General features: G+C 42.4%; 1 protein-coding gene across 3 annotated transcripts in view; it reads right to left on the bottom strand.

Moving 5' to 3' along the window:
• Nucleotides 1-936: 936 nt before the first annotated feature.
• The window catches only part of cpt1ab (carnitine palmitoyltransferase 1Ab (liver)), a 36,878-nt gene continuing 25,497 nt past the window's right edge, over nucleotides 937-12,317 (bottom strand). For 2 of the 3 annotated variants that reach the window (XM_036534788.1, XM_036534787.1), the window contains 11 exons: nucleotides 12,211-12,298; nucleotides 8,704-8,899; nucleotides 7,641-7,829; nucleotides 6,687-6,792; nucleotides 5,386-5,502; nucleotides 4,498-4,662; nucleotides 3,952-4,083; nucleotides 3,424-3,576; nucleotides 2,901-3,014; nucleotides 2,104-2,196; nucleotides 937-1,600 (listed from right to left, as the gene is read on the bottom strand). In XM_036534788.1, coding sequence (XP_036390681.1) covers nucleotides 1,511-1,600; nucleotides 2,104-2,196; nucleotides 2,901-3,014; nucleotides 3,424-3,576; nucleotides 3,952-4,083; nucleotides 4,498-4,662; nucleotides 5,386-5,502; nucleotides 6,687-6,792; nucleotides 7,641-7,829; nucleotides 8,704-8,899; nucleotides 12,211-12,298 — 1,443 coding nt within the window. In that variant the 3' untranslated portion in view covers nucleotides 937-1,510. Of the gene's footprint in view, nucleotides 1,601-2,103; nucleotides 2,197-2,900; nucleotides 3,015-3,423; nucleotides 3,577-3,951; nucleotides 4,084-4,497; nucleotides 4,663-5,385; nucleotides 5,503-6,686; nucleotides 6,793-7,640; nucleotides 7,830-8,703; nucleotides 8,900-11,360; nucleotides 11,446-12,210; nucleotides 12,299-12,317 lie in introns of all 3 variants that reach the window. The other variant, XM_036534789.1, reaches the window with a different exon arrangement.

Below are 12,317 nucleotides of genomic sequence, written 5' to 3'. Positions count from 1 at the left end.
GATCTTTGACATTCACTTTTATTGTGTTAAAATGTTTGTTTTGGTATTTCAGCTTTTTTTTATACATCTTTTAAGTTATAAGCCACCATGTACAGCCTGAGCGTCAACACCGTGCAACAATGTAAACATGAAATCTACAGTGGCAAAAATACAAATACATAATAGTTAAAAAAAAAAGGTCCAGAATACCCTCTCCTTCAAAGTTTAAATATGGTCTTTCTGTTTAATGGTAAAATACATACAACTTTGTCAGTTTCATTGTTCAATCATCAATAAGTTCATTCAGCTCAAAAGCCTTGGGGACACTGGGCCAGCATGATTGAAAACTCAGCACTGAAAAGAAAATGTGGTACATGTCTGTTAAGCAAATAGTTATAAAAGATGATAAATAAAAATGATATGCCATGATGGCACTGAGGAGTGAGAAAAGGAGTTCCTCTCTTACTATGTAAATCTTGAATTTCTATCCACTAAAGAATCGTCGTTCTGCTTGTCTACCAGCTGGCACTGGATTAGGTATATGCCATCAGACACTGTGCACAGAAATCACATGGTTTATAAAGCAGCCATTTCACATACAGCATGCAAACCCATTTCTCTAAAACTGGTTCAATCTCCTGGGTTGCCGGAGAGTTAAAAGCTGATATCATCAAGGACACTGCAATAAGCAGATCAAGTCCCCCAGCAACGTACAATGAGTGGCCAAACGCTGGCAATCCCAAAGAGAACGCCCAGCTCTGCATCAAGGTAATGCAGTAAATCCACCAGCCCTGAAATCCCACAGCCCATCGGCTAAGCACTACAACATTAACCACCTAGCACCCGAGTGCCCGACATTTGCACTCAAGGCCCCCCACCCCAGACCCCTGCCCTTAAACCATGACACCCCCCCCCCCCCCCCCACCAGAGAACCAGCACAAAGCTGGCAGAGCGTGCAGCTTCCAGCCCGAGAACAGCATCCTCTCTGTCCCTATTCCATGCCAATGTGCTATCTCAGTGGTGCTCCACAACTAACAATAATCTCACAAACCTGAGTATGGGAAAAAATTATTTTATTACTTAATTTAAAAACAGCAGCTAAAAAATACAGCACTGTACACACATCACAGTGAAAGACCACAGGTCTGTAAATGCTGCAACCTGCTTCCCTTGGACTGGCCACACCCTCTTGACTTCTCTCTTTGCTCCTCTCCTTTAGAAGACAAGGTCATTAAGGCACCAGCGCATACAATCTTACAGAGCACATCTGTGTTTCCATCTGTGCCAAAAAATGCTCTCCCTCTAATCTTCATTTACACACACACAACAAATCCAACGAAACCTCCAGTAACACAAAGATTTTTTTCCCTCCACCTATCCTTCACTTTTCTTCTTCAACATTTTTTAAACATATTAATTTTAGATTAAATCCCATAGTATAACTGTACAGGCCTACATAAAATTATTTTCACTGGTTTCTGAGCCTTTTGTGTTAAAATTGTTTCCTTTCTGTTTTCGGTGACATCAGAAATCATTTGTCGGCCTTCTTGTTGTCCAGCTGAAAGAGGTCCAGGATGTCCAGCATGGCTTGTTTGATGTTGTTTCCAAAGCGATGGGAGTCCTGAGCAACACAAGGAAAGAGGGTTAGGGCGATCTGATCCAGAGAACGCTCATCCTAATTTTGGGGCAATAGTGTGGCTTACTGTTTCAAGGTTTGGACAATGTATCCACATGATTTAGGGCTTGAATCTCATGTAAGTCACTGCAGTTGATTGAGGTAAGTAATACAACCAGAATTGCTTTAGTATACATCCAGGGATGTATTACTCCAAGTAATAACCAGGGAGTAAATGCTAAATCAATTACCAGCAATGTCAGCCTTTTGAAACACAATATGTTTAATATCAGGACATGTAGCTCAAGGAATATTTACCCTCTTTCCACGGTCTTGGAACATGTAATTCTGGTTATTACAATGACACAGACTGCTGGGCTGTGTTAGCAGGCTCCCAGGGAGAGGATGAGTGTAGGATAAGTGTGAAAGGTCTCTCAGAGAGAATGAGTGCAGGATGAGTATGCAAAGGCTCTCTGGGACAGGGATGAGTATTTGGACTGTTAACTCACTGTCTCTGGACTGGACAACTTGCTGGAGATGTGGAAGTTGATGAGGTTCTCTCCAACAATAATATATGACACTCCATAACCATCATCAGCCACCTGAAAGAACAAACAAAACAAATATGAAATGCCCCTTTATCATGAATACTGAACAGCTTATCAAACACACAACAGCACTGTAGTTCGACATGCACTTCAACACATACTTATTGTATTTGTTTAGTGGGGAAAAAATATTTTGACTGATGACAAGGATGATGAGTTAGTGAATCTGAAGACTGAAGAAAAAACCATATGTTATATAACAAAGTGTAAAAAAAGTATTCATCAAGCCCGATGCCTGGAGAGAGGCCCAAAAATGGGCTGGAATCAGCAGTAATTACATTTCCTTTGTCTACTACTCAAAAATGAAAAAGAGCAATAATGAACTCATATTATATCAAGATCAATCCAACTGTTCACTGCTGCTCAGGGTGTTCATTTTGACTGGGGTTTTGACTGAAGTAGGAGGACAGATGGGAACAGTGTGGGTAGAATGATACTAAAACGTGGATTTTTCCAGACAGGCCTGCAGCCTACATTTTGCCTTCAGAGCAGATGTGTATTTATTCATAAAGAGACACAAGCACTAACAATTGTCCAAAGTACATATGAAACAGGAAAACATCTCCCAAAACACAAACAAATGGTAGTCCAGACTTAAATGTGTTAGCATCATTATGATATTCTGTACATCTTTCCTAAATTTGAAGCTAAATTATGAAAGCATATCAGCCTTTAGACATTCATAGGAGGCAACTCACTGGTCCAAAGCCGCCCCCGCTGGACACATACTCTGGGTGCCTCACCAGGTCAAAGAGCTCTACCTGCTGGAGGGGGGTCTGACTAGTGGACAGTCTCCATGGCTCAGACAGCACCTGCAGGTAGAGAGGGCAGAGATGATGTGTGTTCATCATTTCATCTGGGGGCTGCAGATAAAAACACCTTCAAGTTCCCATACATTTCCACATTTCACCAAGAGGTTAGAGAAACAAAAGAGCCTTACCTCAACCCCTTGTTGCAACAGAAAAAGAAAAATATGAGTGATGGAAAACAAAATGTTAAGTGGCGCATTAGAGGATAAATGAATCCAATTAGCAGGGAATTATGGAAGTCTGCCTAAAAGAGTTTCCAAGGTTTAAAATGCTCTTAACTGCAGCATGACAGGACATGAAAGGACAGTTTGTTTTCCTTGCCTGAACTTCCACCATGAAGTGAGAAGCTGTAAATAGTGTCTCTTTGTAGAGCTCGGTGGACAGTTAGAGCTTGCCTTGCTGGACAACTCACCTCTTTGAGGAATGGGGACTCCTCGCCGAGGTACTTGGACACCACGTACAGACAGAAGAGGTGGCGGTCAATGCCTTTCCCAGTCATAGCCAAGCGGTACAGCTGCTGGTGCTTCTCTGCTGCCATTTTCAACAGCTTTAGTCTCTGCTCTCTCTGCATGAGTGAGAGGAGGGAGCAAGAGAGAGAGAAGGAAGACGAGAGCAAAAGAGAAACAGAGGGAGAGGTCTTTACTGAACAGCTATCAAAGTCAAAGAGTAAAAAGGTAAAATAAAAAAGGCATATAAAGCCCCTCAAATAAACCAGCAAACCAAAAGAGAATAGGCAAACACACTGAGATCCCTACACACATAACCCCTAAAGTGATATTGTCAAAATCCTCAACCTCACAGAGAAAGGAAGAGACAGACACAGAGGGTCATACAAAGAGAGAGGGAGAGAGACAGATAGAGATGGATAAAGCTGCTCTGCTCGGATGTTGGATGATAGATTTGATGAGGTCATCAGAGTGCACCGTGCTAAGATCCATACCGATTCGTCGTTGATCATGGAGCGGACAAAGGCACAGGTCTCCACGGTGCAGGAGCGCACCGTCTCTGTACGCCCCTCTCTGAACAGGCGTGTCATGGAGGCCTCATAGGTCAGGCAGAACTTCCCCTTGTCCTGCAGGAAAAATTCACGCTCCCTGTTAACACTAGTTTCAGTCTTCTTCTGGGGCAGGGTATATGTGTGCCAATTTAAACCATGCAGAACAACCAAAAGTACATCACATATTTCAAATGCTGCATTTTCATTTCCCTTGAGTGGCATCGCCTCATTCTCTACATGCTACGACTACCCAGTCTCTCCTCATATGAGGTGCAGCAGTGTGGTGTGGTAGTAATGAACATGTCCTGTGACCCAAAGCCTGCTACTTCAATACACTGCTGTTGTACCCATAGGCAAGGGATTTAAACCAAACTTCCTCATTAAACAACCAGCTATATGTAAAAATGTAAGCTATGTAAGACCCTCTGGAACAAACATATGTTAAGACAGCATCATGTAATGTTGTCAGGGTCCCTCCACAGCGCTTACCCTGTAGTGAGCCAGCTGCAAGGCAATCTGGATGAAGGCATCCGGGCTTGTCCGGCACTTCTTGATCAGCCCCTTTCCGAAGTTGTCGAAGGGGAAGATGTGGGAGTCCACATCATCCGACAGGGCCTTGGCGACTTGCAGGGAACTGGTGATTATATTTTGGCACTGAAAAGGGAAAGCAGGGGGAAAAATAAAAAGGGAATGAAGACAATCAAGAATGACCTATAGAGGTACCAGAAGTGGGAAGTCTAGTAGTAACAACTGTCTGTCAGATTAATCCCAGAAAGGACCTAGTAGATCAAGGTCAATTTTACTCAGGAAGAGTCATGCAGAGGTGAATGACACTAAGGAAAACTACCAGCAGAGGGCGATCATGACAAACAGCAGCTTTTACCAATTTCATTTTTTTCTTCTACTGAACCGCGTTTGATAAGTATTACAATACAATAAAATAAACTCCAACATCAAAAGTTTTCCTTGTTCTTGGTTTCATAATCTGACAGATATGGCAAGGGGATGTCTGATAACTCCACCCAATTTCTGCACCTGTTATATCAGACCTTATAAAGCCATTACATGAAACAGGGCCACTCGTCTAATGGGAATTAAAACTCACTTTAAAACTTTGCTATCAGCCAGATTTTAAAAGAGGATTCCATATTAAGCGATTAGGATCAAACAGGATTTGTATTTAGATACAGCTGTGCAGTGTGTATGTATCTTAGTTTTTTAATACCATCAATATAGGTGATTTGCTCACTTTTAAAATTACATAACAGCTTCTGATGCATTTTGTTAATCTTTAATTGCTTGTCTCTAATCCATTCTGCCAAGGGTTCTGTGACAATCTCTTTGTGAAGGGTGCACTGGACTGCTACAGCGCCTCACCTCTGCCGGGATGTCCCACTGCAGCCTCTGGGGGCCTGGTAGGCTGGGGTGCAGCTCGCCCTTGCAGTGACCAGTCTCTGTGTAGCCCAGCTTCACAGGGTCCATGGACAGCACATGCTGCACACATCATAGCAGGTGTTAAAGTGCAGCCTGAGAGGCAAACCCTGCCCCTGACAACATGGTGTCTGGCCACCTACTACAGCTCCACACTGATGAAACACAGACTATGAGGGTACCAACACATCCATTCTGTGCTACCACATGCATTCTTCTTGCACATTCCTAGGGCAAGTATTCATACTCAATTTCCTAACTGTTATGCACAACTTAAAATTCACTGTGCCTTAATACAGAAAGGTAGTACTGTTCCCTGGGTATTTACCTGAAGAATCAGGTACCTTAATTCATGTTAGCACACTGAATAAGTCATGATTACCTGGACTGAATGATCAGTGCCCAAGAACAGTACAAACTGTATTCACACATATACTTACAACGCAGTATATAAAGAGAAACTAAGTAAATATATAATTCATTAAATAATTATGGTTATACTGTGTTACTGTAAGTTAATGACAAAAATGTTGACATCTTTCAGAGTAAACTACTGCTGCTGCTAGCATTTGCAATATAATATTCCTCAAATCTTTGTATCTTTGTACATTTTGTATATAAACATACACTACATGGACAAAAGTATTCGGACGCCTGACCATTACATTGTAATGACACTGTATTCAAATACATATACTTTAATATGGAGTTGGTCCCCCTTTTGCATCTATAACAGCTTCTACTCTTCTTGGAAGGCTTTCCACAAGATTGTGGAGTGTTTCTGTGGGAATTTGTGCCCATTCATTCTGTAGAGCATTTATGAGGTCAGGCACTGATGTTGGACGGGAAGGCCTGGCTCGCAATCTCCGTTCCAGTTCATCCCAAAGGTGCTCGGTGGGGTTGAGGTCAGGGCTCTGTGCGGGCCAGTCAAGTTCTTCCACACCGAACTCATCAAACCATGTCTTTATAGTCCTTGCTTTGTGCACTGGGGCACAGTCATGTTGGAATAGAAAAGGGCCTTCCCCAAACTGTCGCCACAAAGTTGGAAGCATAGTAGGGCTGTGACGGTAATGATTTTTTTCTTCCCGCGGTGATAAAGCAACAAATTACCGCGATTTAGTGGTTTGCAAGTGGCAAGAGGGGTGATACTTCTGTATGAAACACATTAAAAAGGAAGGCATGCAAACAAACTCCAAATAGCATATTTTGTAGAAGGAGTCCCGGGTCTCCTTTAATGTTGGCCCTACCTCCCAGAGATGGCCTACGATGGGTGCATCAGCCCAGGAATGCTCTGCGTTCAGGCCCATGGTTCCATTCTTGAAGACGATCAGGTTGAAAGATTTGTCAAACCATCTGCAGGGGAAAGACAAACATAGACGATAAAGGGGGTGGCAATGTAACATAGTGGTTAAGGAGCAGGATTTGTAACCAAAAGGTTGCCAGTTTGATTCCCTGCTGGGGCACTGCTGCTGTACCCATCAGCAAGGTACTTCCAACTGTATAAATGGATAACATTGCAAAAATTGCAAATCATTAAGTTGCTCTGGATAAGAGCATCGGCTAAATGCCAACAATGTAAATATAATGTAAAGGCTGCAATGAAAGTGATGGATTTCAAGGGATCGATTGTAACTGAACCCATAAATGAGCGGAGCTACTTTGTGCTTTCAGTCATGGCTGATATGAGCCAGTCATATTTGCTCTTTGCTCCCTATAACAAAATGCATAATTGGTCACAAGTGACTGACAAGCCATGGTTGCCCCACCCATTACAGTGTTCAGAAAACATCACTATTTCATTAATACAGACAAATTGAAGTTGAGACAGGAGGGACTGCAGTGCTATCATAACTGGAAGATGAATGAAAGAGTTTCCTTCATTTCTGACCCTCTGATGACAGATTATTTCAGACTGATGGTATCCATTCTCCTGATTAGTACATTTTGGATTTACATTCATATCGACCTCCAACAAGCATTTCTTCTAACAATGAACAGAAATATGCTAAAATACTGTAATACACTTTGAAAAATATATTTGGAAGGAAATCCTATTGGAGAATTCTCAAAGATAATAATGGAAACACATAAACAGAGGCCTCTGATGTATAATTAAGTTACGAGTTGTTTAGCATGAGAAGTGTTGTACCCATCCCCTTCACGGATCAGGCCTGCCTGCCTGCCGGGCTCCCTTTGCTCACCTGTCATAACACTTTCCATGGAGTAGGGATTTAGCATAGGAGTCCAGAGACCGCACAGGATTGGCTGCGTCATAACGCTGCTCTGTATCATCCAGGGTTACAAAGAAGGCTGCTTTCTCCACGGCATCCAGAGACTGCTTGTTCTTGCCTCTGCTGAAGTAAGTCTTTCGTGCATTGGCCCAGGGCACTCTGGGTGAAGAAAGTGTGGAAAGGGGAGGAGGAGTAACTCAAAAAAGGGATTCCCAATACAATAGCATATACAGTATCTGGATAGGTCATTTGTTATAGTTGTTTAATTCAGGGCTGTTTCCAGTCTGAGAATGAACATGGTGCTTGGCAGAGCATTTATTCCCATTTGTTTTATTGCAGGGCTTCAATGAACTAGATTATTTACAACTTTAGAGAAAGCATTCCGTAACCTTTGATACTGGGGTGCCATAAACACACCACAACCATTTACAAGTTGCCTGTGAATCACAAAATTATTCCTTTGTTGTGCCGCTACTAATAACCAGGGTGAGGAAGTTGATAAACTATAAAAAGTATCACTGAGTTAGATACCTGATAAACAACTGAAAGTACTACCAGGTTAAGGAAGCTGTTAAATTGTAACCAACAACCCAGGTTACACAATATGCAAATGACAATACACACATCTGGCCACATTGCCAAGCAATGCATCAATTATCAAGGTCCGTAAGTCCTGTAATCAGTAAATGCCTTTTTTCTATTCCAAATACTCACACCTTATTTCCAAGCAATCCAAAGTGAGTATTTCCCTTGAGATTTGGATAAGCCTTAACTGGGTTTCAAAGCTCTGGAGCTCAGAAAAAAAGCTCAAAAAACTTTTGTATTTCAGAAGGCATCACCGAAAACACATAACTGCATGCTTATGAGTCAAACAGATGTTTTTCTGTGCCCCATTCACAGATGAACAATGAGAGACCCCAAACTCTAGAGCTCATTTCATAGGAACCAGGAAACAAGGAAGGAGATGAGAGTGGGTGTCAGGGTACCCCGTGACTAGGCCCTCTGCTCAGGGCTTGTCAGCACCCCGCCTTACCTGTCTCCTGCAGTGAGCGCGGCCAGCATCTCCTCTCCTGGCTGTGGCTCAGACTTGTCAGCCAGAATGCGCTCCATCTGCTGCTCGATCTCGCGGGGCAGGAGAAGCCGCCCATCATAGAACATCCAGACCTTGTAGTAGCGGCCCTTGTGGTACACTGCTATGTGCTTGCTCTCATTCATGTGCTGGATGGTGTCTACACTCATGGAGGGGAAGGGAAGGGAAGGAAGGGAGGGGGGCAGTTTTGTGGGGTGGGTGAAAAATCACAGTTATCTTGCACTTACATCTTAGCCCCTTTGACATTACATTATGTTCTTCTGTGTAATATCTGTATACAAGGGTGGTGAAATTGACATTAGTCTGTAAATTAAATCTAATAAATTAATCTGAGTTATTGTACAGCCTTAACAGGCAGCAGGAATTACAGCTTCTCGAAATATTGACTATGACTGCAAATTTAGTATTTTATCAATCTGAACTTAAACAAACATGGCAAAAATAACTATCACAATGGCAACACTTATAGAGTTTGACACTACTTCTATATATATATAAGTGTTTCCCATCCCTGGTCCTAGGGGCACATGGTGTGTTCTAATTACAATACAACTAGTTTATTCTAATGAATTAGGTTTGACAGACACAATGACTGAACACTGACCAAGATGTGCATTGAATTTTGTTGTGGCATATGCTGTATGATGTCCATTTATAAAAACAGAAGGTTGCAATGGAAAGTGTTGATCAAATTCAACATATTTTTCTAAATAACTACATATAACTGACCCTTAAACTAAATCAGGCCAGCCAACAAAATTGAGCTCAAGTGGCTATTTGATTAGATGTTCTGCTAAATACTTAATTGAAAAACTATTCACCAATCTAAACGATTTTTTTTTTACATTTGAGCAGGTACAAATGATCTGAGGTTAGACGAGACACATATCTTTCACAAATACACTAATCACACAACACATTTTTCACAAAGGACTAACTTAACAGCACATATGTGTCAAGAGATGGCAAACCCAGATCAGCACTGAGCTGCATCCCAGATCAGTACAGACCTCAAGTAAACCTAACAAAGACGCCACCTGGAACACTAGCCAGCACACCAAGCCCTCCTAGCATCAAGGCTGGGAAACACCATAGTGCAAAACAAGCTGTGAGCTACCCATGCTTTAAAGGCTAATTCATTCTTAAGATGTTTGCATAATGGTCACAATTTGAGTATTTGTAATGATGTGAAATGTTTGAACACTACAGAGAAGAGAAGACTCCAGAAATCGACAAACTAGGGTCAGGTGTGACAAATAAAATGAGGTTAAAGAGCAATGTGGGCGGAATGAGTTGAGGAGGTCAAAGCCATTGTTTCATGAGATTCATATACATGTGAACACTCTTCCAGAGCTGTGATTTTGTGAATCTTCCACTGCATCATTTTGGTCAACTAATGGCTAGGTTTAACAGCAATGCTCTGAAGACATGAAACAAGTGCTTGCCCTTAGAGGAATGGAGGAAAACAAAGGGGATCTATACTGAGACACCTCTCCCTTAAGCTTTGGTCCAAAAATAACATTCTTGCATCTGAGCTAAGTGTAACATGCTACTTATGACATTCTCTAATCATAAGCACCTTAGGAGCCTCCATTCTTACAGAAATAAATCAATAAATATAAATATACATTATTGTTATTACTCTATCTTTTCAACTGAAAACAGGCCACCATTTCATTATAGCGAATTACCATTACTAATATCTCCAGTTTAACTCTGACTACATTCAGTGCTGTTGTTTATATGTTCTGTAATTTGTGAAATCTTTATAGTTCTAACAAGGCCATTGTGTTACACCAGTATAAATACACCTGGGGTTTGATTACAACTTGGTTTACTTCCATGCATTGAGCAATGTGCAACACTGTGAGACAGTGTCAAACATTCCCAAAGGTTCCAATTAACACGCCCCTGGGGTTAAGTTACTGCAAGCTGTGTCATGCCAGCAGGTTGTTGGCTTTCTTTGCATGCTGTTATCGTGTTAGTTCCTGGTACAGTTAAGGAATTATAAATGGGACAACTTTCACTGTTTTGTCCTGGTGGCAGATAGCAGGGTTTAAAAGTAGCAAGTGGTCACTGACCCTCCACTTCCCAGCCCATTTAAAAATAGCTGTTGGGATAACCGCTCAACGGTAAGGGACTGAGAGCTTTCTGTGGGAACCCCCACCTCTTTGTTTATCTGAACATAATTTCCTTGAACCATGCAAGTGCTGTTGTGGCACTTTGTGTACATATTAATGTACATACATATTAATCAACAACAACCTTTTAAGAAAAAAAATGGATCCAGGTGTGAAAGGATGCCTTGGAAATGCCAAGGACTCCAGGCCACAGCATATTTCTCACCCTGCAAGCAATCGTGCTAGAATCACCATCATACCCCTGCTGCCCTTCACTGCCAGTGCACCCTCTATCATCAGTACGCCCATTTTATACAGTAACATTTTAGCAGGGGAGGAGCAATGGAGGAGACTCCATGTTCCAGAGGTGTGAAAGGGCGGGCGGGTGGGCCTCAAATCTGAAATCGCATGCAGCACTCATAAGGTGAGTTTGATTAAGGTGCTGAAGAGGAGTGATGGGAGGCGGCACTATGACTCTACCTGTGTCTACACCTGGGATGCGACTGGTGTTGAACATACGCTCATATTGGGAGGAGCACATTGGAATAGTGTTTTGAAGCATAAGCTGAAAAGCAAAAGGGAGAGTCAAACAAAACAAAAAAGTAGATAAAGTGACAAGAGACCAAGCCCAAATGAGACGCCATGGAGACACCTAAAGGAGGAAACATGGAACATAGCAGCAGGGGCGGGGAGTTCTGGAGCAGGTGGAGGGAGACTGATGGGAATGAAAAGAGTTAGCAAGGGGCAGGGGTATGCAGGGTGGCTGGAGAGCTCCTGGAATCTAAACACAGTGAGGATGAAAATTATAGGGGGAGAAAAAGAATAAGATTCACTTTCCAAAAAAAATGGAAAAAGGAAAAAAAAAAGAAATATGGATGAGGATTTGGCAGATCATCATAAAGGAGTGAGCAAGGATTTCAGAAACCAGCACGCGGTACCCGGTGTCAGAAGCACATATGACCCACTTCTGAAAGGGGGGCAGGGGTAATCTGGGACAATTTGGTTGGGAGCACTCCGCTGTGCCTCCATAGGCAATGCTTAGCTCCAATTTTAGGCAGCTAAAGAGCACATGAATCTGATCAAAAAGAGATTCCAACTTTTTTCTTGGGTGCAAAACTATCAAACCTGTTTGGACAAGTTAAGCTCTTACTCTTCGGGGGAACCCAGTCTTCAACTGACCAAATCAATCTAAAGGGTATCCTCAACAGTTGAAAACAGCCAATTTGGGGGTATGTGGGAATCATCTGTGGAGACATGATTGTGCCACTGAGGAGGGGGGGTGGTGCTGGGTTTCCTGTGCCCGTGGGGCACCGCGACGCCCTACTCTTACCTGTCTCCTCGCCAGGGATGCGGGACGTATTAAACATCCGCTCCCACTGTGCTGAGCAGAGTGGCACTCTGTTCTCCAGAATGTAAATCTGTACCACAAACGCAAAA

The sequence above is a fragment of the Megalops cyprinoides genome, chromosome 8, assembly GCF_013368585.1.
Source record: "Megalops cyprinoides isolate fMegCyp1 chromosome 8, fMegCyp1.pri, whole genome shotgun sequence".
Lineage (NCBI taxonomy): Eukaryota > Metazoa > Chordata > Actinopteri > Elopiformes > Megalopidae > Megalops > Megalops cyprinoides.
This window is presented reverse-complemented; position numbering and strand designations above follow the sequence as displayed.